Below are 26894 nucleotides of genomic sequence, written 5' to 3'. Positions count from 1 at the left end.
ATCACTATACAAGACTAAAGTAAAACTACTCATCAATGAAAGACTGACAGACGGCAATGGGAGACGGAGCAAATATTCAATACTGTCGCCTAGCTGTGTTTTATAACAGTTGCGCTGTGGTTATTATCACATCCATAAAATTGTACGACTGACTTTAGAGCCTCTGCTGCATATATTTCCTTTGACTTCTTTTTAACCAAATGGTGCCCTTTATCAAAGCCGGGGATTGTTAAGATCGGCATGCATTCTGCTGAGTCGCAAGAGCCGAGAGACAAACTTCTTTGCGTTTGTGTTTGTGTATAAGGCAAACTAATAGGTAGGGCCTCCGCTGTGACAAACATACCACAAGGAGAGAGATTCTATCAAGTAGTCAATGGGAATTGTACTCAGAAACAGCGCTGTGTGTGTGTCCAGTCTGCGCCGAGAGCAGCAGTGAGTCTTCCAAGAGCACATATAGTGTGTGTGTAAGTGTGTGTGTGCGTAAAGCCCACGCATGAGTAAGCACTTCCACAATAGCCGCCGACAGATCTGGCAGCTTCCCTCAGTGATGCCAGGCTGCATCTTCATCTCGAGGGGTGCATGAATTCAGACACACTATTTGCCCAGTCCTTCTGAAGTCGTCAATACAATCTGCTGTGATTCACATGAGACGCCGACGAATTACCTACCGCCGCACGAGTTTGCATGTTCCACGCTTATCTGCGTTTTTGCGCTTGTGCTGCAGGACGATCCCAATGAGACAGAGACAAGACGAGTGGAAGGGAGAGAGGGAATTGAAAAGGATGAAGAAATGGCAAAGGTGCTAATGGAAGTGCTTTCAGCCCAGCAGCGGGCTCATATAATCACGCATGACACACTACTCAGGCCCGTATGGTCTTCTCCATTCAAGTAATGCATATTGCCATGTCTGTGAATCACTGACTGTAAATAGTAAAAAAAAAAAAAAAAAAAAAAAGAGTCTGTGATGTGCACTTGAAAATAGCCTGATGCACGGCATATCTTCACGCCTGACTTACTGCAGGTTATCGTGTGAAAACTTCATTGTTGTTCCCATGGAGATATGCCATGATGTTCTGCTTTTGATTCGCAGCATACTGTATGTGCATCAATACATACAGTAGACATGCAATGTTATAAACATAAATAGTTAAAATGGGCAAAACGACAAAAAGGGTCTAGTAGGCAAGCGTATACAACATGGGATCGTGTAGGTCTCAACAAGCCAGATCTATCGAACGCTGTTAAGCCAGCAACATTTAGGTAGCTAACACGGGCGGATTGACGCTAACTTTATGATTGCCACACAGCAGCATACGGAAGCATGGAACTGTCGATGTGAAGTAAACATTTTTCTAGCATTAAAAAAACAAACATAAAAAATGTATAAATACGTTTTTGGGACCATGGTAATATTTAAAATAGAACATATTAATACGTTTTTGGGAGCAAACGAGTTGAGCAGTTAGTGGTACATTTTTACGAAAAGGCGAAATCAGTTATGTTGAAAATCGGAATGTGTGTACCCCACTTAGGTGGGAGATAGTTTTTAGATTTCTTGTTCTTAATTTGATATCCAGACTAATAGTCAAGGAATTGATGTTTCTGTTTGATTGGCCTGTTCTAAGCAAATTTGCAGCCCGGACGAAAATGCGGTTGCTTTAGAAGTGTCTTGCACGGCAGGGTTTATTCCACTATTTGAAATCACAGCAGCCAATATGAAGATTCACATGAAGTGCACCCCGCTGACTCCGGTTTGAGTGACACGTTAATTCCATTCGATATTTACGTATACTCAACCTGTGGCTTGTAGACGGCGTGGCATATCTTTGATCCTTCATTTCTAGAAGATGCTGCATCATGGTTTTCGCCAACGAAAGTCCCAGCAAGTCATTCGTCTGCTCCACTGCATCCCAGCCGGATGCCACTACTGCTGAAATATGAGCTCAGATGGGAAAGTGGATGTGTAACAGCGGTTTCATTCGGATGAGCAGAGATGGCATGTTCTCGCGCGCGGAAACTGCATGTACACATTCGGTGAGTCACGGGAAGAAAACTTCTCATGTTAGTCATGGCACAGCAACGGGACATTACCATTATTAACTCTTTGACTGCCAGACGTTTTCAGAAAAGGGATGCCGTGGGTGCCAGCCGATTTTAAGCATTTTGACTGATCTTTCAAGGTCCATAGAAAATTATGTGTTTGGACTATGGAAACACACATACTACCAAATGAAAGATTGGACTCTCATCTTTCATCAGAAAAAAAAAGTTTGTTTCTACCTTATTCCGTTTTTCAGTAATCAACAATAGAAAATGGTTAGTTTCACCTCTGTTTTGAAACAAACGTCTTTTAACGTCTTTGGCACTCCTCCATAGGATTCTACGAAACGTTATTTAACGTTTTTGGCAGTCAAAGAGTTAAATCTAGCATCTTGAATATCGTACAAAACTCATCTCGAAGAACTCTTTATAGATGAATTACGCTGTCTGCTCCTGTCGAGCATCTTTGTTTTGATAAGCTAAATGAGTGGATGCCTGATCTGATTCATCGTACGGGCTGCAATTCAAACAAGCGCTCAGCTCGATGTTGTGTTTGAAAGGAAACAAGCAAATGAGGCTTAACTGGGCTCAGCGAGGATTCTCTCGAGATAAAAAGTTTCAACAAGTGTAGGCCGCGCTCTCAGATTGTGTTTACACTGTAATGATTGCAAAAATTGCAATCTTTAGAACGACACAAAGCAAGAGCGAATGTGTAAATCAAACAACTGTCAGTCAAGTTATCAGTCCACTTTTGCTGGTTAGGCGAGGGTGCAATTCTACAGCTGGATGGGCACAAGCCGTGAATAAATATCAACATTTGTTTTTGTGGTCTTATCTGGAGCAATTAAAATTAGATTTGTGATTCTCTAATTGTGTGACACTGAGTGAACTGTGTTTGTACCAGTAGCGGGGATCCTTGGTTTATGATGTAACCCAAATTTGTGCACAAATTGGAACACGTTGTAGTCTATAATCAAACCACACTAACTCACGAACTAATATTATAATTATTATTATTATAACTAATAATCAAACACACAAATTATCACGCCGGTAGCTGAGCGTGCCGCAGGACTGTGTATTCTCGCTGATATGCAAACAAGTTCATTTTGCCACGTTCGCAACCTTGTCTCTTAAACAATGTACCTATCTTTGTCAACAGGTGGCGCACTTCGCGTTACACTACACGCATGAGGCTACAAAAATACAGAACAAGAGAGTAGTTTGCTATGCAATACTGCAGTCATTCCAGTCTGTAATTATCTTTTCTTGTCAACAGGTAAGAAAGTATTGAATTACTATCTTCATACAAAGTCTTAATTCCGCAATGCTTCATGAGTTGTGTCATGTCTTATATGGACTGAAGCAAAAATAAAAAAATAACTCATTCACTCCCAGCCATTTTCACTGAAGCGAGCCCCTTCACTCCCGGTTGTTTTACTGGATTTTGACAGATTTTACAAGGCTCACAGGATATTGTGTTCTATTGCTATAAAAACATAGACAACAAAACATTAGAGTCTTCTTCTTTAATCAGGAAAAAAAATACATTTGTATCTGTTTAGGTTTTGCAGCAATTAACATTAGAATATAGCTACGTTTCATCATTATTCACAAATCTGTTTAAAACCGTTGGGGGAAAGAGCTTTTTGCAACATAACTCCGGTTGATCTCTTATACTCTGCTGCCACCTGCTGGCCGTTTTTGTAATAGCTACCATTTCTTCAACCGCAGTTGAGAGGCTGCAGCAAAGCCTTCTGTATGCTGTAGCATAAAAAAAAACATTTAAAAATACGTATATAAATACGTCTTTGGGACCCTTAAAACATTTAAAATAGAACGTTTTTGGGAGCAAATGAGTTAAGATGTGCCTTTCGAATTTTGGGCATTTGAACAGCGGCTGGTCTCAGGATGTAATGCAGTCATGAAGCAATGTTTTTTAGAGTGTGTGTGTGTGGGGGGGGGGGGGTAGAATGTGCCAATAACTACTCACAAAAAGTTTATATATTTTGGTGCTCAAGTAAAATTTTTGCATGAACTTATTATGAACCAGAACCTTTACAAGTGAACTGGATTTGACCTTCAACTAACTTTTGAATACATATGTCCAACTGTGCACTCTAACAATGAACCGAACTGCAAAATTCACAACATGTGTTTGATCCATAAATATTTTCAAGGAAGTCCACTTGTAAGCCATTCTCTGTGGCACTCGAAAGTCAGTGGCTACTTCCCTCTGAGAACATCCATTTTTGAACCCTCCCAATGCCGAGCCACCGTAACATCAAACATCTCCTTTTTGCCTTTCAGTTCCATGTTCGAGAACAGCAAGTTGTGCCAAAAACGTTAAATAACGTTTAGTAAAATCCTATGGAGGAGTGCCAAAGACGTTAAAAGACGTTTGTTTCCAAACAGAGGTGAAACTAACCATTTTCTATTGTTGATTACTGAAAAACGGAATAAGGTAGAAACAAACTTTTTTTTTCTGATGGAAGATGAGAGTCCAATCTTTCATTTGGTAGTATGTGTGTTTCCATAGTCCAAACACATAATTTTCTGTGGACCTTGAAAGATCAGTCAAAATGCTTAAATCGGCTGGCACCCACGGCATCCCTTTTCTGAAAACGTCTGGCAGTCAAAGAGTTAAAAAGCTTTGAGATGGTCAACTTCAGTTCACCTGCAAAGCTCACATTTTGTTTTGTATATAATGAGCATTGGTTGAATTCATTCAAGTATTTAGGTATAGAACACGACATTCATCTGAGGATTTGTGTGGGAAATGTAATGTTCTTCTTTATGAGCCTTTGTATATTTGTGCTTGTCAACCCAACTAACTGAGCTTGACCTTAATTCTCATTTTTAGCATTGAGGTATTTCACCTTAACTGTGTGTGTTTATTATTTTTATTAACCAGCTTCCGGATTTGTTACTAGCTTGTGTTTTCCACCCTGAAGGAAGGAGCTCACATCAAATAATTAAATACTAACGCTTTTTAGTCAAACTCCCCAAATTTGAAAGGCTTCTTCCTTGAACCACACTAGATCGCCTCGCTCGTCCGTCTTTGAAAAAAACTCATCTTTTGTCTAACTCTGCCGTCGTTAAAACAAGCAGGCCGAGCGATTTCTAACGATAAAAAAAAATAAAAAATACGACCACCATGGCTACTGTTTGACAGCTTGTACGCTAATAGTTCCATCATTCTTTTTCATGTGAGCACTCTCTGAGGCTGCAGTAACTGCTAACTCTTTGCCCAAATTGAATCCAAACTGTATTAAACATGAAAGAGTGTGCTTGCACATTTCTTGCCATTCATTTCTGTTGATCCAAGGAGAATCCACCCAGTGTCAGATTAGCCGGGCTTGAACGCGGCCTCGCGAGGACTGGGTACACAGTGCATAAGTAAACATAATTATCAGACTGCAGTTTACACAGGAAAGTCTTCATAGTTAAGGAGACAGTTTTCAGTGGAGGATAGAGAGCAGGCTGCCAGATTGTCATCCCCAGATTACGGGACAAATGACTGATTTTCCACTCTTTTCCAACAGCATCGTGCGTAGTTACCCAACGGAATAGTCCGCAGCCAAAAGGGAAATGCTGTGTTATGTAACAACTTACATTACTTGATTATTTGTTCCGTGTTTAATTATCAGCGCTTTATAACATCTTGACAAATTAGCATTTACTTTAACAGCCAATTTTCCACGGCCATTAATAGTGATGGATTGTGCTGATTTTAATGGGTTCTCGCTGGGGTAAAACTGCCCCAAGAGTCTAATAGGGCAGATTTTATTGTATTAACACTTGATTTAATCTATTAGAAAGAGACATATAATTGAATATTGTCTCATGGAGGGATGATCATCTAGACACAACATTCGGTATACTCCAGCACAAGACTCAAAAAAAAAAAAAAAGATCCAAATTAAGTACAATTTACATTGAGTGGTTTTCCCTTCTTGTGTATCGGATAACCAAAATACAGATAATATTTATCTGTATTTATTTATTTTTTATTATATATATATTTATTTATTTTTATTTTTTGGTGTGTGTGTGTGAAAAGTACTTTAATAGGTTACAAAAATGTGTTTAACGCATGTCAATGGGGTATTTTAAGGCTTGAGCTATTTACAAAAAATGGTCCTGCTATAGCACAGATTTTCACCTATTCCAGTTGTATGTGGTATGCCATAATTACTCGGGCTGGGTGATGACAACAACTTCACGATACGTTACGTATCGCAATACAGAGGTCACAATATGATACGTATCGTGATATACCCAATGCATGGCCTTCAAGGTGATCCGTATCATGATATTTTACATTCATTTACATACATTTTTACAAAAACAATACCTTAATGATATTTTCTATTATGCTGGATGGCAAAAATGTTTTATTCATTTGATGTTGGCAGCACTTCTGGTTTACCGCCAACATCATGCCTGGTCGAAATGAGCGGCTTTCACGAGACACGGCAGGAAACTTAATCAATAAATGTGCAACATCGATTCTGATGCCTCCGTATCGACACGTGCATTGTAAAGCAATGATATATATTTTTGCAGCACGCCCCTAATAATCAATACAGACGCTCCCCTACTTACGAACATTCGAGTTACGAACAACGGTACATACGAACATGTCTGTACAGTATGTCGAAAAATGTTCGGAAAGAGATGCTGTAAGTTAGATTTTGTATTGCGCGTAGTGCTTCTTTCCGCCGCTAATACCGACGCTTGGCGCTGTGAGAGCTCATTGGAGGCTGAGCAACGTGGCGAGGAGGAGGAGGAAGAAAACGCCGGTCCCCATGAAGCAGGAAATAACTTTTGAAGCCGATTCCAGCGACGACGAAGAATCTCTCATGATATAAAATCCTCCTCTTCCTCCTCCTCCATCATCTCCTTAAGCATCGAGTACATCTTCCAAAAGTAAGTTAAACTTCATTTTATTTATCTTATTACGTACATGTACATACTGTGTGTGTCTCTCGCTCTCTCTCTCTAACATACGTAGTACAGTACTGTACGTATTCTCTCCATTTTATTAAAAGTTTTTTTCAGTACAAACCAATGCAGGTTACTTGTACAAGCCTTAAACATACTTATATAAACCTTCAATATACTTATACAGGCTTTAAACATAAATTATAATACAAAATATAGCACTGAAGCAACTTACGAACAAATTCACCTTACGAACGATCGTCCGGAACGTAACTCGTTCGTAAGGTGGGGAGCGTCCGTACATTAAAAATGGTCCAGGTTGTAACCCCAAAGTTAGCAATTTTCGACGTTAGCTCACTTGCAACATTAAAGATTAAAAGCAATGTAGAAAATGGACGGATGGTTTAAAAGTGTGATTGATATCTGCATAAACGAACTGTCTAACCAGACCATTAATACATAAACATTAGACAGTATGTCGTCTTTTGACGCCAACAAATTTAAATCTCTTGTCGACTAATGACGAGGGAGTCTTATTGTGACAAGCTCGGCGTGCTGTTGATTGAGCGTGGCATGTATGGCAATGTCATCAAATCGCAGCAATACGCTCCATATAAGTATGCTGATCATTTATAAGCCTGTCGACATGATATCTTTGAGCGTAATCCACCGGGTCTTATACATGCAGCAAGTGTGGATAAGAAAAATATCTTGTTTATTCAAGTTTGCTATTTCCAGTGATCACTCTTGTCCCGATTCCCCCGGAGTTGACGGTGTACAGTAGGAAGAAAACACCGACAAACAATTTAGATAAAAATGTATGTACACCCGCTTGGCTTTTTCATATGCTAATATAAGCATTTCCCTTTCACCTAGGGATGAGCTGTGAATGTGGGAGATTTATTTGACTACGGCTCACCTTTGAGACTGAGGCGTTCCCTGTGGAAGCCAGGAACGATCTCAGAAATAGAATAGTGCTTGTGTCGGAACTTCCACAAGTTACTCGCCTTCTATCTTTTATGTTACATCTTCATTCAAACGCACATGCTTGAAAGTCTCTGCGTGTGCAACGGCCCAGAGGCTCCCCGTGCTCCCCTCCCATAATGGATGGTTAAACTGACAGTCATCAGTGAGCACTTGGGGAGTCTTTTTTGCATTAATATGAGGAAGCGTTTTCATGTATTCTAGCCCGTGGCAAGTCAATCAAAGTAGTTGAAGAAAAGGGGATAAAGGAATCGGTCGAGGGGGTGAGAGGCTCTACCCGGTTGTCAACTGTGTTGTACCGCTCATTACGCACAGCGAGATTTAGAGGCAATCACTGACACGGATGACTTGCGCGCGGTGACAGTTTGAATGGGTGTCTGTCACTATACGTTGCCCCGTCGTTGTCTAGCGACCAGTCGAGGGTGTCGTCTGCTTTTCGCCTGAAGTATGCCGGGACGGGCTCCAATTCCCAACAACTCTGAACAGAATAAGCGACAGTGGTTGACTGTCAGAGCCAGCAAGGCCTTTTCTGCTGACCTACTTTTACAACCTAAATTCTAATATTTGTTCCATGAAGTTGTTGTCACTTCATTTCATAGCGTTTCTGGATGTTAGATTTCACTTCACAGCGACCAATTTTTCATCATGTGCGAGCGGAGATCTTCTTGCAGTTCCGTATAAATGTACTTTGCGCACACTGCAGAAAGGAGTAGAAAATGTAAGAATTTTGGGGGGGGAAATAAGAAAATTTTTACTTCAAATCAGCAAAATTATATGCCAACGGACTCAAATTTAACTGTAAGATTAAAAAAAAAAAAGTACGAAAATATTACCAGGCCCATATCAACCACAGCAGTCTGGAAAATTGTATTTTTGGACTAAAAACAAGTAATGTTGACTTTTTTTCAAACTGTAATAAATAGAACTGACTGTTAACACTCAATGCCAAGACTGCTTGATAATTAAGCCAATAAGTATCTTAAAATAAGCACAATGATCTTGTCTGACAATTTCATTTTAAGTAAAAATAAGCAAATTAAAGGTTAAGTTTAAGAAATGATATCTTACTTAAGATTTCAGTTTTTGCAGTGCATGCCGATCTCCTGCATGGGCTCCAGCAAGTTCGTTATGCTTCACCTACGTATAAGCGATCCAGAAAATGGATGGATTTAGAGACAAGAATGAAGAAGGGGCTTGTTGCAGTTCTGCCATCAGCATGCATGCAGCGTCGTTGGCCCAGAAGCTTGTTGTCAGGTTTAAGAACATGCCGGGCCGTAGCGGTGGACAGACAAGTAAATCAATAAGACAGCAGTCAACAGATCACTGCGATGACCAATGCTACCCCCCGCCTGACCTCGTGGAAGAAAACTCACTTAGAAAAAGCTTTTCTTTCGTTTGCATTAAGACGGGTAACACGAGGAAATAATGATACAACTTTAGTTTTCATATGTAATGCCACTCAACCTTCGGACCCTTTCAAATCTCTTATTTTTAAGCGTAAATTTTTTTTTTAACTGGTAAGTCTTTAGCTGGGTTTATAGCAGTAGATTCAATGCCAAAGAGATCCTGCAAAATTGCAACCTTGGACATTTCTTTAATCAATTAAATTGTTTATATCAAGATAATGCTTTATAAAAACTGCACAGTAGTAGTCTTATTAACCCAGCAAAGCTGTAAATTGTCATAACTGTGTGCATGTACAGTATATGGCACATGGACACGTCACCAAACTCAAATATTCCCACCACCTCGACTACATTGACAGCTTCACCAATCAATCAAATACGTGTGGATTTGAATCGAAAAACTTATACAGCTCTGCTTACCTGTGGGGGTTTGGGTTTCACCAAATGATTTTGTGGCAGTGGCGCCACGCTCGTGGAGGTTTAGTGGAGTCCATCACTTGAAAGTGGCTCTGAATCTTGACCCAGGTTGCCTATCATAGGTGGAAACAAACTTTATATGGGGGTGATTATGATTATTATTAGCAGTCTCAGTGTTATGCATTACAGTATATGAAAGCAGCCAATTTATAAATGCAACCATTTCAAGTAAAATATTTCCAAACGGCATTTACAGTGACAACACGTAATGTTGGCTCGCCAAGAAATGTAATCCACAGACACATCAAATGAGACAACTTGTTTCAAATAACCTAATCAAGTTTGTACTTTTATTGCATATAACACGCATGCAACATATTTATAATTGATGCAGATGAAGTCCTTAATGAGTTTATCTATTAGCTTTATTGACAGGACTGTATACGTCATTAGGCCACAGAGAAAGTGAATGAATTTAGAGGCTGCCTAATAAATATCAGGTGGCTGCCGAATCAATATCAGCCAGCTGCCCGAGCACAAGTACATTTCTCTCTCGCCTTGACTCACTGTCTCTATTACTTTCTCACATTATTTAATTCTCCCACTCGTCTCTGAGTCTCATTAAGACTGCCGTCGCACTGGATCTCTTCCTCTTTTGTGACCCCCCCCCCCCCTCCAACCCCCCACCTACCCATCGCCCCCGCCCTTGCTTTGTGCGACACCCTGGCTCGACTGAGCCCCCTTCATACCTCTCATAAACAATGTGTCAGATATATAGACTGGCGGAGGTGGACTAGAAGTGGGTAAGCAGGAGACATCCAATTAAAAACACAATGCATTATCATTTTAGGAAACGAGAATACACCCCCCACCCCACCAACCACCCCCCGCCCTCCCCATCGCATCCTCTCGCCACCGCCTTCTAAAGCCCCATTTGGATTACATAAGAGCTCAGTGTCAAAACATCCAGCCTGTGGAGGACAAGTTAAGGGGGTCTTCACCAGCGATGCGGACCGCCGACTGGACTCTCCCCAGCAGCTTTCGTGCCGTCTCCCTCCACTCCCCCTCCTCCTCCTCCTCCCCACCCGCCAGCCCACCCTCTCCCTGCCTTCCTCCCTCGCACATACACACTTACACTCAATCATGAATGCACAGGGAATGCAGCAGCGGCGGCAGCATCAGCAGCACCGCGAGATGGAGATCTCCGCTGTGAGTGCTTGTAACCGGTGAGTGCGGGAGCAAGAGTGTCAGTTGGAGACGTGCGAAGGAGAAAGTCAAAGAGATATCACAGGTTGTGTCTTGTCTGTTTTATGCACTCCAATAACCTCACATTCCAACTATTGCAGCTGTCACTGCACTGGCTGCCTCTCTGGCTGGACACAAGCGCGGAGCCCGATGAACGCACGGATGGACACTTGGTACACGGGGGAGAGGCGCTCGCTTGTCCTTTGCACCTCTGATCTGTGTCTCAAGGTAAGAGTTGTAAATCCTCCTCCACTTGCACGTCTTTCAATCACAGCGGACGCCTCTGAAGAACTTATGTGGATGCCATAACTGAGCGTGAATTATCATGAAATATTGTCTCTCCTGGTCTTGCATGTGAATTGTGTGGTCTGTGCCTGCGCGCATTTGGGAGGGGGCATTTCTGCATCCACAATCAGTGCAAATGTCCTCTCCCTGCTAATGACACTTCATTCACATGCATGCAGTTGATGCTGCATTTAATTGCATATCATCATCAAGTATGCTGTACCTGTGGGAGGGCAGAAATACGGCTGAGGGTTCATTAGTGGCGTCTAATAACTGATTGTAGGAATGTCCGTCCTTCATGAGGGAAGACATCAGTTTTTACAAGCTTCGTGACACATTTATATGGAATGAGTGATGCGGTCCTCAAGGCGGACATAAGCGTGCCGGTTTCAGGAATGTTACGACTGATCAGGCGTAATCCGGCAAGCTCAAGGGTACTGCATCACGTACAAAGCCGCACTTTTACACGTCGTTTTTGTCTCAGCACGTCATAGCTTACCTGGAATGATGGGAATCACTGAGGGCAAAGCTTTGAGGTGCCAAACGTACTTGCCTAGCTCAGCAGTTTCTTTTTCACCTGTTACATAAATCCAGATACGCATCGCACTCCATCATCAGGTTGTGTGCTCGTTGCCCAACCCTTTAATACTCGACGGATTCATCAGGGTGATGCACCGTGTGGGTGTGAAAGACACTTCAAACATTAAAAGACATCCACAAAATTGGGTTTAATCCCCAAATGTTCCTTTCCAGCTCGCCCTGCCTGACTTTAATTTGACAAAGGATGTTGTGGATTCCAAATGCACGCTGGAGCCAAAGGCTTTGATAAATCGTCCAAAAACAATCTGAGAGTGCAAACTTCCACTCTGGTCGAACACAATCTGTTCTGTGACACCGGTCGACCTGCTTGTTGACTTTGCAAAACAAAATTTCCTAATGAAATCCTATTTCATTAAGGAGTCCCGACTGTCACGATCATAAAATCTTTATTTACTAGAGGCGATGTTGAAACATTTTAACGTTATTAAGTGTCATTCAAGCATAAAACGACTTTGTCCATTTTTAAATGAATACATTGGAAACAATAAAACACTCTTTAAGCACACTCTTAATGTTAACGACAAATGATCGGGTGTAATAAACGCCAATCAACATATTTTAACTGTCTAATGTAATACGACAAATATAAAGCACTACCTTTTACGCATACAAGCTGAGCGTTCTGGTGTTAAATTTCCAATGTTACAATGGGTGATCGGCGCAAAGTAAACCGCAGAGCTTGCTTCTAATAGCTGGACTTTGAACGTTCCACTACACAGTAAATTCTGTAGAGTAAATTTGACTTTATTTAGAGTGGGATCGAATAGACTCCGTTTTAGAGTAGGCTAATATTTACACTTGGAAGAGAGTAAAATAAAGAATTGAGAAATATTAATAAAAGTCTCTCAAGGGTTGAGGAACGAACGCACGACGTTCAGTTTGGGAGATGGCCAACTCTTGGAGTTGGGAAGATTTCAGCTGACACAAGCGATATACTAACACACAGCAGTGAAGGTCATGAGTTTGTTCCTCAACCCTTCAGTGACTTTTATTTATACATATATTTTTTTCAATTCTTTATTTTACTCTCTTCCAAGTGTAAATATTAGCCTACTAGATATTACTCTAAAACTGAGTCTGTTTGGTCCCACCCTAAATACAGTCAAATGTACTCTACATAATTTACTGTGTATAACATCATTATTGTAAATTTTGTGTGGCTGTGTGTGAGAGCCCAAATCCGTATATACTATATATCACACAAGGTATTCCCAACGCTATGTAGCGTTAGAGTTTGTCCTCTACGGTGCACTTGTGAAGACGTTGGTGCAATGTCACACTCTGAAATGTATGCAAGAAAACCCTGTGCATGCACATTGACTACACCGCATGCAGCGCACAATGTATGAGTTGGGCCAAATTCTGGGCTAGTGGGGGGGATTGAGCACAACCTGCGAGATAATGAATACAGCACACCCTAGCGTATCCGGTGACGATGCAGTGGCAGGTCCCTGAGTAGGCCGAGATGCTGTAATAGCATTACTTAAACGTTAATAAGATGAGGCTAGACAGGGTTATCATATGTAAATATCCATATAGGCTGACGAGTACGTAAGGCGATACGAGCTAAGCCGCCGCTTTCTCTCCATGGCTGGCTTAAATGGTGAGTCAGCAAATTTTTGCAACTCCTATTGCATAGAAAATAGAAACGCACCCCATTGGCATTCCTTTCAGTGAGTTTATACAACATGGTGGTCATAATAAATCAATCACTGCGCCATAGCCCAAGGTGTGTATTTTTAACCCTCGTACATTTTAGCATGAAGGAGCGAGGGGCAATTGGAACAGACAACACGGTCTGCCAGCGCACATAAGGAGATTTCAGAGGATTACTTTTGCAATTTTAGAGTCAATGCATTATTCATAATCCTCTGGATAGCCGGGGCCAAATCAGGGAAGGACCTCGGGTCATTAGCGGAGCGATAGCTTGCCCGGGGAGAAGGAGGAGCAAGATGCAGAAGAGGAGGAGAAAGGAAACTCTCGTCCAAGCGTGCGGGAAATATCCATCACTTAAGCGTGTTAGCAAGAGATTTTTTCCTCAACTCCTTTTGTGTGATTACCACTTGGCTGCTTTACATGATTTTTATGGCTACATGAGAGACTTTTTTTGCGCTCACAGCGAACAATGTGCCAACGTGATTACCTCTTAAGTAGTGTGAGATTGGAATTTTTTAGTAATAAAACAGTAGACTCCCATGTGGAATCAAGCTCATGCAGTAGGTTCAACAATGTATCCACAATTGCTTCTGACAAGCAACCTATTGTGAAATCAAAGTGCATGTAAGGCAATGCTTTTAAACAAATACCAACCGCCCCGAAAAATCCAGCCGCTCCTGTTCTCAAAACAACTTTGTGTAAATTCACCAGACAGCAAAGTATATTGTTTGTGCATAATGAGGAGGGGCAAGTAGCATAGCTCATTGTGCACTGAATCCATTGCGGTGACTTAAGGCTCGCAAGATGAAACGCATAAATATATTCCATGTCCTCCGCCGTTTGAATTGAGGTTAGGTCACAGTGGACAGTCTGCAAGGTGAAACGCATGGCACCGGTCCAGAGGACTCACACTTAAGATGAAAGCACTCTTATTTAGAAGGGTGACAAAAGGGCACAAATACACTCAGATAAACTCGGGCAAACATCAACAGCGGTCGTTTTTAGCTCTTCGATCTGCATATGCAAAGTGGGGAAATGTCTTTGTTAGACCTTTTTTTTTTTTTTTGCCGCTAGCCTTATGACAGTGTTTAAAAGATAATCGGGTATTCTAGAAAATCCCCAAAAGAGCCTATAAAATGAATTTAGAGATTTGGTTCAAGTGTGTTATAGATGTTTAAAGATAATTGCTGAAAACGTGCAAAGACTGAGAACTATTTTGTACTGTATTGTTGTGATTGTCTCTATTTATTTTTTTACAGTGCAACTGCACTGTGGCACAAATGCCAACGGTTCTTGATTTTCTTTTCGGCACATACTGTAGATTGCTGTGTGTGTTTGCCAAATGTGTCTTGGGGCGGACTGACAATTTTGTTGCAAAAAGTGGATCCAAATCTTAATGCCAGCTCCGAACACATTAAATGGCCAGGGCAGGATGATATTTTTACCGTCACAGCTCACCTATTTTCTGGGTTTGGTCATGTGACATTCGCGTGCTGAGCCTTGAGGCACTAGCTGGGTTTCCATCCACTCATTTTTGTTCAAATTTTCAAGAAATGTGAAAATAAAACTGAATGGAAACTCTAGAAATTTGAAAAAAGGGTCCAAAATTAAAAAAAAAAAAATTACGCTTAGAGGGGGTGGATTTTGATGCGTATCGAAAAAGGGAAAATGCGAAATTTTGGCTATGGTTTTGCAAATAACAGCTGGCAAGACCGGATACACGTCGCACGTTTTAACCGGATATTACGTCACACGTACGTTTGTAGTCCCAAAGCAATGTCGGACGATAAAGTAAGGTATGTCTGTAGGGACAACAAAACAGAAATCTTTTTTGAATTAATTAAAGAAGCATATATTAATGCTATTGTAGATGGAAAACAGCAAAGAAACGCTACGGTTTATCAAGAATTACAAAAGAAAACTCATACGATGTCATCGCACGGCGCCGTCACTTCCTGTTCTTCTTCTTCTTTTAAATTACTGGTGCATCACATCTCTTTGGTGTATACCGCCACCTACAGCGGAGGAGTCCCCTATCAATATTCGCAAAAGAAGGACAGATGGAAACGGGCATAAGTCGCATGTCCGATTTGCGCATTTCCAGTAAATTCACTTAAAAAATGTGGCAAAATGGCCGTCCATTGAGATGGATAAAAAAATTTAATTCATTCATAATTAATTTTCCAGAAACGCAACATTAATCAGAATGCTGTTTAGACTTGAGCGCCTTCATTCGCATCAGCGGTTATCTGGCGCAATTGTGAATTACTTGGTATTATTATTAGGTCCATTTCTATCACTACAATAGCCATTTAGCTAGCTAGCTATGCCTTCAGCCCGAAAATGGTGTCATAATCAGAGCATGCAGGAGCACTGCTCGGATACTTTGGGGAAAAATTCTCTTTGGTACTCTTCAGTGGAGGGATTTGCAAAAGCATTTTCACAAAAGAGAGAAAACTGAGGCACTCAAAGGTGTTCCAAGTAAAAGGCCTTTATTGCCACATGGCTAGTTGATGAAAAAAACGTGTTTCGGCCTTGGTAGGCCTTCGTCGGGGCAAGCTGCACGCATTGGCAATTTTTCAATAAACTGGTCATGTGGCAACAAAGGCCTTTTAGTGCCTCAGTTTTTTCTCTCTTTTGTGAAAAAGCTTGGTGTCATTATTCAAATCCCCAAGCTAGACAGTTTCATCACAGACAAGCCAGCCACCCTTCCGCCCGACCGATAGAATGCTTCAGAAGCATGCTAGCTTGCGAGCTAGCTTGCGAGCTAGCTTGCGAGCTAGCTGGTGGCTAGCGCTTCTTGTTGCAGCGTCGTGGCACATATTCCAGCCACTAGAGGCTTAAAGCAGATATATTTTCATAGCTCAAACATGTCTGGATGTGTAGCCAAAAGAATGATGTGAGGAAGTATCATCCATTTTTCGGTGGGGCATGGTTTTAGCGAATTCAGCTAACACAACCACAGCGTTTGAAAGCAGAGAACCTCCATTCTATAGATATGGATTTTTCTAATCATTCAAATTTGGCAAGATTGTTAATAACACTCTTCTGGTGTGTCAAATATAGAAGACGTTCACTTTACAAGGACTTAACACTTACAAAATGTAGCGCCATTCTTTAGCTTTTTTGCAGTTAAAAACACAGATGAACAACACATCAAAAGTGGTCTATTTTTACAGCTGTTCCAGCCTATGCCCTGTGTAGAGACCCTACTCTCCGTCTGTAATTGATCTAACAAAGCCTTGAAACTTCAAAATATGCCATGTTGCGCCCTCCGATTGGCTGACAACCAGTCCACGGTGTAACTCGCCTCCCCTCCCAAAAGACAAGCTCCAGTACCCGTGACCCTTGCGAGCACAAGCGGTGTTGAAAATGGATGGCTATTGTTTGTCAATTTCACGCATGTAAAACCATAACAGTTGGAGAAAAAAAAAGGCCTCCAGCGAATGCAACATAAATACTGTACCATTTGTCGTCACAGCAGAACAACATACAAATGTTTAACTGTCCAGTTGAATAAAAGTGGCCACCACAACAAACTCATTAACATATTTGCCTTTTTGCCCAATGATTAACTTGATTATTCTCAATGAAGATTCTTACAAATTACTTGGCAATAAATTATTTCTACCACTTTGGTGTCTTTTCAACTAGCTGTTTTTGACCACATGGTGTGCTGCGGAATATAATTCCCTTGAAGTTCTCTGTGTATTACGTCACATTTGATGAGGAGTTTCACAATTTATAGTGTTATTTTGCATGTGTGACAACCGTAAACAAGCAACACTTGATTGGAATCCAAATGTCAATTTGACTAAAGCATTTTAGGGTTCATTACATGTAAACACAGATTACTTTGAAAGGGTGCGTCATTACACATTCCTAACAATGACCAATTAAATTACAAACATTCCTCATGTTTATATAAAGGAAATAAATCAATGTACAAACACGAGTTCTGATTCTATTTGCAGATAATTCCGAAATTCTCTCATAGCGTGTGCCTGTTTGCTTTCAAGTCATGCATAAAATTATTTACTTCCACTGCATTAAAAAGGATCAGGATGCGCTCTGTAGCCTTTTCAAGTTTTAAGGTCAGATCGGACAGATTTGTGATAGCCTAGTGCAGAGTTTATATTTGGCATGGCAGTCGATCATTTTGCTCAATACTGCGGAGACTGCATGACTGCGTGATGACAGTAATGTCGCCCTGGGGAACTCCAAAGCTTTCAGGTGGACACTGGTGGAGGAGCTCCATGTGTTTGGTCCTTCCCCTGCTATAACAATATTATTTTTGCAAACACATACATTGCCTGAAGCTATCATTTGATCCCAAGTGTATGCTAGGAAAAATACCATTAAGTGACCCGCATTAGCAAAAATGCTGCAATGTGTAATAGCATAGATAAAGGGGCGACCATAAACGTGTAGATAATACAGAGAACTTATGGTTACTATAGCATACAACAGTGAATAGAAGCACATCCGCAGATATGATATAAATACCATTAACTCAAACTGTCACAGAAAAACATTACTTGGAGTGTTTCCCTAACACACTCAGCAACCCAATATACAATGTGTGGACAAATGTTAATGTGCGTATGAGCAGTCTAAGAAGACTCCCCCCCTGTACTAACTGAGCCCTAAACACCCACTAAATAGAAATATGAGGGCTTGTATTTTATCATTGCGGCAGTAGCGCATTTATATGGGGGAAAAAAAATCCCATGCAGGTCTAGTGGAGAGCAATAAAACTGCTTTGCTGCAAAGCACACAGGGACCACGTGAACGGTAACAATCAGAGCACTCGGAGAGCTCAGGCCGCCGCCAAGATCAATGCCGGATAGTGCGAGATTTCACGCTCACAGCTTAGTGGGTACTAATACTGTATGTAAGAGAAACAATGGAGAAGGCACCAAACGGCTATTCCATTTGCAAAATTGCCAACGACAAAAAAAAAGAGGCAAATTTAAATAGTCATAGATTGCGGTCTGTAATATCCACTCAGCCTTGTTGATAGCAGTAATGCACCAGTGACGTGCAGTGAGGTTTATGCCCGGTGAGGCACTCACAGAGTTAGATTTACAAACCGAGTGAAGTAGAGTGGATTTTTAATATCTGGGATTCATTTATTCATTAGATCCTTTTTGGACTGGTAGTCCAGTTTGAGAATATTTTAAGGATAGAGAAAAATTTCCAGACACGCACAGACTGCAGCTGGCGCTTCATTTTCCTCATAACACGCTGACAAGTTTGTTTACTTCTTCAATTGGCACATCCCAGTAAGAGGATGATAGAGTTCATTGCTTGAGAAGGGAGTGAGAACAGTCAAAAATGATCTTGATAATGTCAGCATTTAGATGTATTTTAAGGGCATGAATTAGTAACTTTACAAGCCAGATATATAACTGTGAGTCACTCAAGGCAGTTCTTTACATTATCAATCTGGAACTTCACTCGTCAGATCCGTTCAGGAAAAGGAGGGACATTCTGTAAAATGTCGTCTTCGGTCTCGTTTTAGGAAAGAAAAAAAAAAAGCACAAACATATTTACCAGATAAAAATGCACAAAGCGCCTCTCGCTGTTCAACATTCAACAAGAAAATGATGAGTAATTCTGCGGGAACAGAATTAATTGCAGCGTCCATTCGTCTGTTTAGGTTTGTTTCGATTTTTGGTTTCGTCCCTCCCTAAACAACGCCTGATTGGTCCGACCTAAAAAAGGGCTGTTGCAAACGTGTCGGCGGGAGCGGTACAAGATGTATTTGTGAATACGTGAGTCAAAACCTTTATTTAACCAGAAAATAAAAGTTCATTGCAAGAAAAAAAAACATCAATATATATTCAACATATAAACTACCTTAGATCTCCCAATTGACACTTTCCTTTAAGCCATCCATTTTATAACTTCAGATAGATTCGTTGAGAAATTAATATATATTCCTCCTGAAGGGAGAATTTATTGCAGTACGGCATCCATTTTATCCACATCCACAGGCAGGTGAGTGCATGTTATATAAAGTGCCGTTTTGATTATTTTTGACATTTATCACTAATTGCTGAAGTATTTTCACATGCATTTGCATTCATTGCACTTCTACACCCATCCGACTTGCTTTTATCATTTTATATATATTTTTTTATTATTGATGGCTGTGTGTTATTGCGCTGTATGCTTCCATTTAAATTTCTCAACTTGGTTAAGCCTTGACAGCATCTGCGGTACCAAATCAAAAATATTTTACCACACCATAATCCTGAATTATACTCATATTTTATGTCTTCCCTTCTTAGGAAATATGGTGAGTAAAGAGGACAGCAAATGCATGGTTGCGTCAGACTCCGATGACTCCGATTCCGACACGTGCCTCGCAGACAACCCCGACGCGCAGCAGGTAAAGAAGAAAAACAAGGCCTTGCAGGTGCGATTTAAGGATATCTGCGAAGCGCAGAATGAGTATCGAGGAAAACACACCAGATCCATTTCCTGTAAAGTGACACACCGACAGTACATGACCATGCCTGCCAGGCGATCCATCCCAAACGTGACCAGGAGCACCGGCGTGCAGACATCGCCGGACCTGACTAAACGATACAAGACTTTCCCCTTTGAGAGGAAAAAGGGACACACATTTAAACACGCTGCGTTGGTGGAAGACTACAAAGGACAGAACAACGGCTTTTTGAGTGATATAAAAGCAGTCGGAGAGGACGGCCAACCCATCGGGGTGTCTTCAAAGTGCAAGGGTAAGATCGTGGGCCAGACCAAAGCTTTGCTTCATCACACTGACGACAGCAGCGATACGGAGGATTTGATTTGCGACGCCAACTGTGTGGACGGACCCTCTTGCACAGACTCGCATTTCTCACAAGAGTCCCATCTAAGCAACCCTTCCTCCAAAAGTGAACCGGAGCACCCGGATTGCGGGACAAGGACCAAACACAAAGGATTACCCCGAGAAGAAAGTGATGCCGGCGCTTCCTCCAAGCGTCAGCTGGCTACTTCGGAGTTTGCAAAGGGCCGGGGGCCGGTTGCGTGGAATTCCTTGACCCAAGTGGAGTCTTTAGGAAGCCCCTCCAAGGCTTGTAAACGAAAGAAGGGGCCACAGTTGAGCGAGCAGCAGTCACAGACGCTTCCCCATAGCGGCAAATGTTCGGCGCAGTCGCAAAGACCGTGTCGGACAAGGCACGCGTCGGCGTCCTCTAAACTGCAGCAGACGCCAGGGACGGGCGAGGGCTTTCCCCCGGGAAATACTGGAGCTCCGGGCGTGGGCGGCGGCCAGCAGATAATTCCCTTATCTGACGACAAGGATATCAAAGCACAGCTGCAGGCGATGGAGACGCTCATCAACTCCAGCCAGGAGACCATCAAGGTCCTGCTTGGAGTTATTCAGGAGTTGGAGAAAGGTGAAGCACAGCGTGAGGGGTGAGCGGCATTACATACATTAGATATTTGTTTTTTTATGTTTTGTTTTTTTTATGCTAGAGTATACAGATGGCTTTGATGCAGCCTCTGAACTGAAGAGAATGCTTGAAGCAATGGTAGTTATTACAAAAACGGACAGCAGCAGGTGGCAGCAGAGTATAAGAGATTAACCAGGGTTATGTTCGGTTTTAAACAGATTTGTGAATAATGAGGAAACTTAGCTACATTCTAATGCTAATTGTTGCAAAACGTAAACAGATAGAAATATATATTTTTTCCTGATCAAAGAAGAGACTCTAATTCTTTTGGTTGGCACTATGTTTTTATATCAATAGAACACAATATTCTGTGGGCCTTGTAATATCAGTCAAAATCCAGTAAAACAGCCAGGAGTGAAGAGGGTTGCTTCAGTGAAAATGGCTGGGAGTGAATGAGTTAATGATTAGAGTAATTCTGGGCTACTGAGTCTGAATATGGCATCAATTTCTTGAGTTGGCTCTAATTTTAGAGGGATTGGTGTTTTTGACAATTAATTGATTGGTAATTCATTTGGGGATATCAAAAAGACTTGTCTACTGCTAATATTACCTAATTTTCAGATTCTCTCTAATCTCTCTTAATAGATTTTTATCGATGAAACAAAATGACGTCAGTGGCAAGTTTGCCGGGTTAAGCAGCACATTTGAGTCAGGTGGTTTGTCAAAAAGTGATGATAGGAACGGCAACTGTGTCACGCTGTCAGCATCGATGTCTGCAGGGTCGTTTGTTTATTAAACGGCCTTTGAAAAGTAAACCGATGGCTGTCACGCTTACTAAGCGGCTACTTGTTAACGCTGGAGCTGGCACTGAATGCTGGCAACAGACACCGTACGATACAGTGTTAGCATAATTAAGTGTTTTTTTTTTAGCATCTTTCATTAGCGATTGAATTTGATTTGATTTTAGTACGATGTTTTGTTGTTGACGTCGGTGTCAAACGTTTGCAACTAGAGTGATTAAAAAAAAAAAAAAGCCAAGTCAGCGGTCACGCCGCGACACGCTGCTGGGAACAACTTCAAAATAAAAGTGACTTTTTCTATATCATCTAGGTACTGCTAAACAGCTATAAAATGTTTTTTTTTATGTGAAGAAATGTGTCTTATTAATGGGATTTTACGGAAGATAGAATTGAAAACCGTTTGGCGATTTATATTTTGGGCCGCGTTGATGGCCCTCCAGCAATGCCGCTCTATGCTTGTGCACATAATGCACATGCCAGAAACTGCCCACTGTCCCCTAGGGAAATTCACTCCATTCATTACAATGTAAAATGTATCCTCTTTGCGCACTGAGATCCCTCAAAACAGTTTCCTCAGGTTTGAAGAAAAATATAATCAGAGAACGTATGAATTTGCCACTAGCGAATCATGAATTTACGGGGGGAACGGGAAAATTCATAATGACACGACGTCAACCCAGTTCTGTTAAGGCTCTGAAACTACCTTGACTTGCCTTGCTCTGTCCAATCTGTGCCCGTGCTGTTCATGCAAAACACCTGGAAAAGAGGCTAACAAATTGCTTGAACAGGCTTTTGATCCATTTCACAAATACCTACAGTGTGTTTGGTTATGATGGTGTACTCCTCCTGAGTCTTGCCTTTTTTCCATTTCCTTTAGCTACAGGATTCCGCTTGATATTGGCAATTTGCACCAGGCAATGAACAAATATCCAACTTTGGTTTGAAAGGAATAACAATGACTTTTCCAACATTATGTAAGTGCGGTGAAATATAATGACTGCACTGACATGCCAGATTACTTTTTTCCACACTCAAGTCTGGGGGAAAACATGTTCGAAGGTAATTGGATGATGTCTCACATCCATTAGCGGCCATTCACGTCACCAAGTAAAAGCGGAATAAAGTGCATAACAGGCTGACTTGACAAGCAGGTAGTGTCTCTTGTTGAGTGAAAACATCAAGTAAATCCTTCAGGGTTTAATGGTGTGTACCAGCTACTCCTGTGATCACCTTATTTAATTGTGATAATTGTGTAATGTTCGAATCAGGTTTTTACTGCTCTGAATGTCAAAATGGGCTTCGTAAAGTCCTCGTGCTGAATCAGCTGAGGCGTTACCGCAAAAGCAAATGCGCGAATCATTAAGGTCCGTCTCTTAAACCTATAGCAACACGAGGTAAATTGTATTTAAGCCTAATTCATATTCAGTGTCCAAGCGGGTCTGCTCTCGCGCCTTTCCTTGTTCTTTTGCTTTTAAAGTCCCAATTAGTGCAGCCTCATAACATCGTACCTTTCATCTCCACACACTTGAGCCCGCTATAGCTGCTCCGCTGCGCTCTTCCATCAGGGTTATTAGAGAGAGGTGAAGTCGCAGGACAGGGAGTCTTACTTTCCACACGTCTCTCCAACTTTAAAAAAATATGGTGTGATATTTTTTTTTAAGACAGTCCTTTTACCCTAGACACATTGCGAAAGGTTAGAGTGGTGTGTCGTCAGTCCCGCTAGGATGCAAGTAAAACAACACATGTGAGGAAGTAACCTTTAACTCACCAGCTTTACCACAAAAATGATGACAAGTGAATATAAAAATGCAGTTTTATCTTATTGCGCTGCACATGGCTTATCAGAGGTCAGACTTGTAAGTGCTCTCTTGCCGGAAGGAAGCAAAACTAATGATTCTCTTTCCCAAATGTTACATTAGGAAAGCAAGTTTAATGAATCTTCAAGCGATACAATCCTAGTTAGAGTAGGAATTTATACAAAAAGTTTGGCTGCATTAATCATGATGGCCGGCCGGGGAATCGGAAACATGTTTTTACAGGACTTCAAAACATTTAGGGTAGTTGTTTTGTTGGAGGAATGCAATATATATATATATATATATATATATATATATATATATATATATATATATATATATATATATATATAGTGCACATCTTTGACTTTTATCAACATTTTTTTCAGTTTTTTTTTTATCATGTGAATATTGAAGTAATTAGCATGTTTTGATTTTTGTTTAGCTGTTAAAATGTTGAAATGCTACTTAAAACGTTGCCTGTCCAAGAAACAAAATAGTATCCCCCCCAACCCCCCTCTGACCTAAAGCACACTTTGACTTTTATCAACATTTTTTTCAGTTTTTTTTTTTATCATGTGAATATTGAAGTAATTAGCATGTTTTGATTTTTGTTTAGCTGTTAAAATGTTGAAATGCTACTTAAAACGTTGCCTGTCCAAGAAACAAAATAGTATCCCCCCCCCACCCCCCCTCTGACCTAAAGCACACTTTGACTTTTATCAACATTTTTTTCAGTTTTTTTTTTATCATGTGAATATTGAAGTAATTAGCATGTTTTGATTTTTGTTTAGCTGTTAAAATGTTGAAATGCTACTTAAAACGTTGCCTGTCCAAGAAACAAAATAGTAACCCCCCCCACCCCCCCTCTGACCTAAAGCACACTTTGACTTTTATCAACATTTATTTCAGTTTTTTTTTTTATCATGTGAATATTGAAGTAATTAGCATGTTTTGATTTTTGTTTAGCTGTTAAAATGTTGAAATGTTACTTAAAACGTTGCCTGTCCAAAAAACAAAATAGTACCCCCCTTCTGACCTAAAGCACACCCGTGGCCCCTATTAAGCCCTTCCCTTACTACACTCAGTCAGCGTGAAGGAGTTGTGCAGCAACGTCAAATTACCGGTTTCCGCATGCCCATATTTGGAAGTGATGGCGTAGCAGCCTACCAGGAAGTAAAAACGGAAATTTCCCCTGCGGTTATACCGCACATTGACAAGACGAGCCTTGACTTTGCTCATTTTAAGAAGGAGTAGAAGACACGAGCAGCAGAGGAAAATCTAATGGAAAATCTACCAGCTTTTCTCCAATTGGAGGAGCTTGTCTGATGTCCGCTCTCGAACATTGCCGCTCCATTTCGTGTTCCCAGCGTGACGGTGTGCTGCACTCTGCAAAATGCAGTGTGAAGAAGCACTATAGATATATAACTACACTAATATATAATAAATGAAAAATCCTCTAGTAGTTGAAAAGTCCCTGCTCAAAAAAAGAGGACACTTGCTCCGGCCTTGTTACCAGTCGCAGTTACGCAGTGTACTTCACCTCTTATTAGTCATGCAATGCCAACCGGACATTTTCATGAATTTATAAAACCCCCGGACGCCCAAAGAGGACAGAAGAAAATGGTCTGTCTTCCCAAATGTTCAAATAAAATTGTGCAATTTAAACTCAACCAATCAGAGGACGGGGAAATTCTTGTGATTCCGAAAGCATTTGACAATTAATATTTGCATAGCAACACATTGACGCTGAAATCTGATTGCCCCCCCCCCCCCAAAAAAAAAAACATGTTAAATTTTAAATGTAGGTCCGTGCCTAATGTAGTTTTTGGGCCAAAAGAGAAGGCCTTGAAGGCCCTGCCTACACGCCCCGCGCATCATCATAATTAAATCCAAAATGTGTGTTAGCACTTTACTGTGATCCTTTTCGCGCATTACCTCCGCAGGCATACACAGGTTAGCAGCGGAATGCTTATTGTAGTGTGCAGCAGGGTGTGCGGACAGTGAAACAGACGAGAGGGCAGGACATCTCCCAGGACAGCTGACGTGGGCAAACAACACAACATTGGAATTACGCCAGCAGTCAGCTTAGAGAATGACTTTCAGAGGAGAAGCTTCTATTTCTCTCCCTCTCTCTCTCTCTCTCGCTCTGGGTCACAAGTCTGATTTAATAGCAGCCTCGCGCCACGCCGTCGCGCGTTTCCCACCCCGCGGTAGAAATGTGATATTTGCATGCGGTAATTATAAATTTAGGTTCACGAGCTTTGATCATCTGAGCTTCAATTACGACACAGGAGATAACAAGGCAGCTTGTGAGAGTACTTCAAGTGTTGCCCCGGTGAGTTACCGTCGCCTCTTTTGCCGAGCAGGCCGGGATGGATGAACCCTCTGACCTTGAGCGCTATCAGCAGCTGCACTCGCCCCGCTCGCGCTCCGCCGTTGAGGTCACCTCTGGTCGAGGTTCGGCCCCGCCACATATCATCTGTCAGGGGCGAAGGGCTACCGTGACAGCAGGCAATTACACGCGCGCACGAGACACGACACCCTCCCTTGCGAAGTTCGCAAAGCATAATGTTTTAGGTGGCTTAATGCAGCGCAATACAACTGTCAGGAGGATTGTAATGTTGGTTGTTCTTGCAGCTCTCGCACGACTGTAAGTGGACCCTCGGGGTGATCTTACCCTACAGAGGAACTAGAATTTATCACGCTGATTGTCTTGCATCTGCGGCAAATTGGGTTGAATAACGACTAAAAACTGGTGCACGGTAATGTGCTGAATGTAGGAATCTTGTGTGTTGAACTAAATTCTTTGAGGTGGAATCATCGTGGCAATTCCGGATGTTGTCGGGATTAAGATGGAGGATAATGAAGACATTTAAGGACACAGCTGTCTTTGATTAGTCGTGTGTCTGAGGTCAGTCCTTGTGGCTTGTTTTTATTTTGTTTATTTGACTTGAGCCTAAAATTGAAATTTGAAAAAAAAAGATAATGTGTGTAAGATCATCGGCTGTCAAACTTCTTACAGCAAATACTGCCTCAAAAAATACTTATCTGTCCATGCACCACCCTAGTGACCAACTCATTAACACTGTGCTTAAATGTAGAGGGGGAACTATACTTACAATAAATAATGATTCAATTAAAATGTTTTGTAAATAAAAGCTAAACAAAATTGTACCTAAATAATCGTTTGAAAACAAACGTGCATTGTACTTAAAAGTTAAATACAACTGAACTGCACTTAACTCATTTTCTCCCAAAAACATATAAATACGTTCTATTGTATATATTTTAAGTGTCCTAAAGACGTAT

General features: G+C 41.3%; 1 protein-coding gene across 3 annotated transcripts in view; it reads left to right on the top strand.

Annotated features, from left to right (window-relative positions):
* The first annotated feature begins 1895 nt into the window (after positions 1–1895).
* Positions 1896–26894, top strand: part of insyn2ab (inhibitory synaptic factor 2Ab) — a 48460-nt gene continuing 23461 nt past the window's right edge. For 2 of the 3 annotated variants that reach the window (XM_077581497.1, XM_077581498.1), the window contains exons 1-3: positions 10747–11020; positions 11141–11267; positions 19877–21008. In XM_077581497.1, the coding sequence (XP_077437623.1) occupies positions 19882–21008 (1127 nt within the window). In that variant the 5' untranslated portion in view covers positions 10747–11020; positions 11141–11267; positions 19877–19881. Of the gene's footprint in view, positions 2035–3202; positions 3320–10746; positions 11021–11140; positions 11268–19876; positions 21009–26894 lie in introns of those variants that run through there. The other variant, XM_077581499.1, reaches the window with a different exon arrangement.

The sequence above is a fragment of the Vanacampus margaritifer genome, chromosome 12, assembly GCF_051991255.1.
Source record: "Vanacampus margaritifer isolate UIUO_Vmar chromosome 12, RoL_Vmar_1.0, whole genome shotgun sequence".
NCBI lineage: Eukaryota > Metazoa > Chordata > Actinopteri > Syngnathiformes > Syngnathidae > Vanacampus > Vanacampus margaritifer.
Note: the sequence above shows the minus strand (reverse complement) of the source record. Positions and strands in the feature narration are given on the sequence as shown.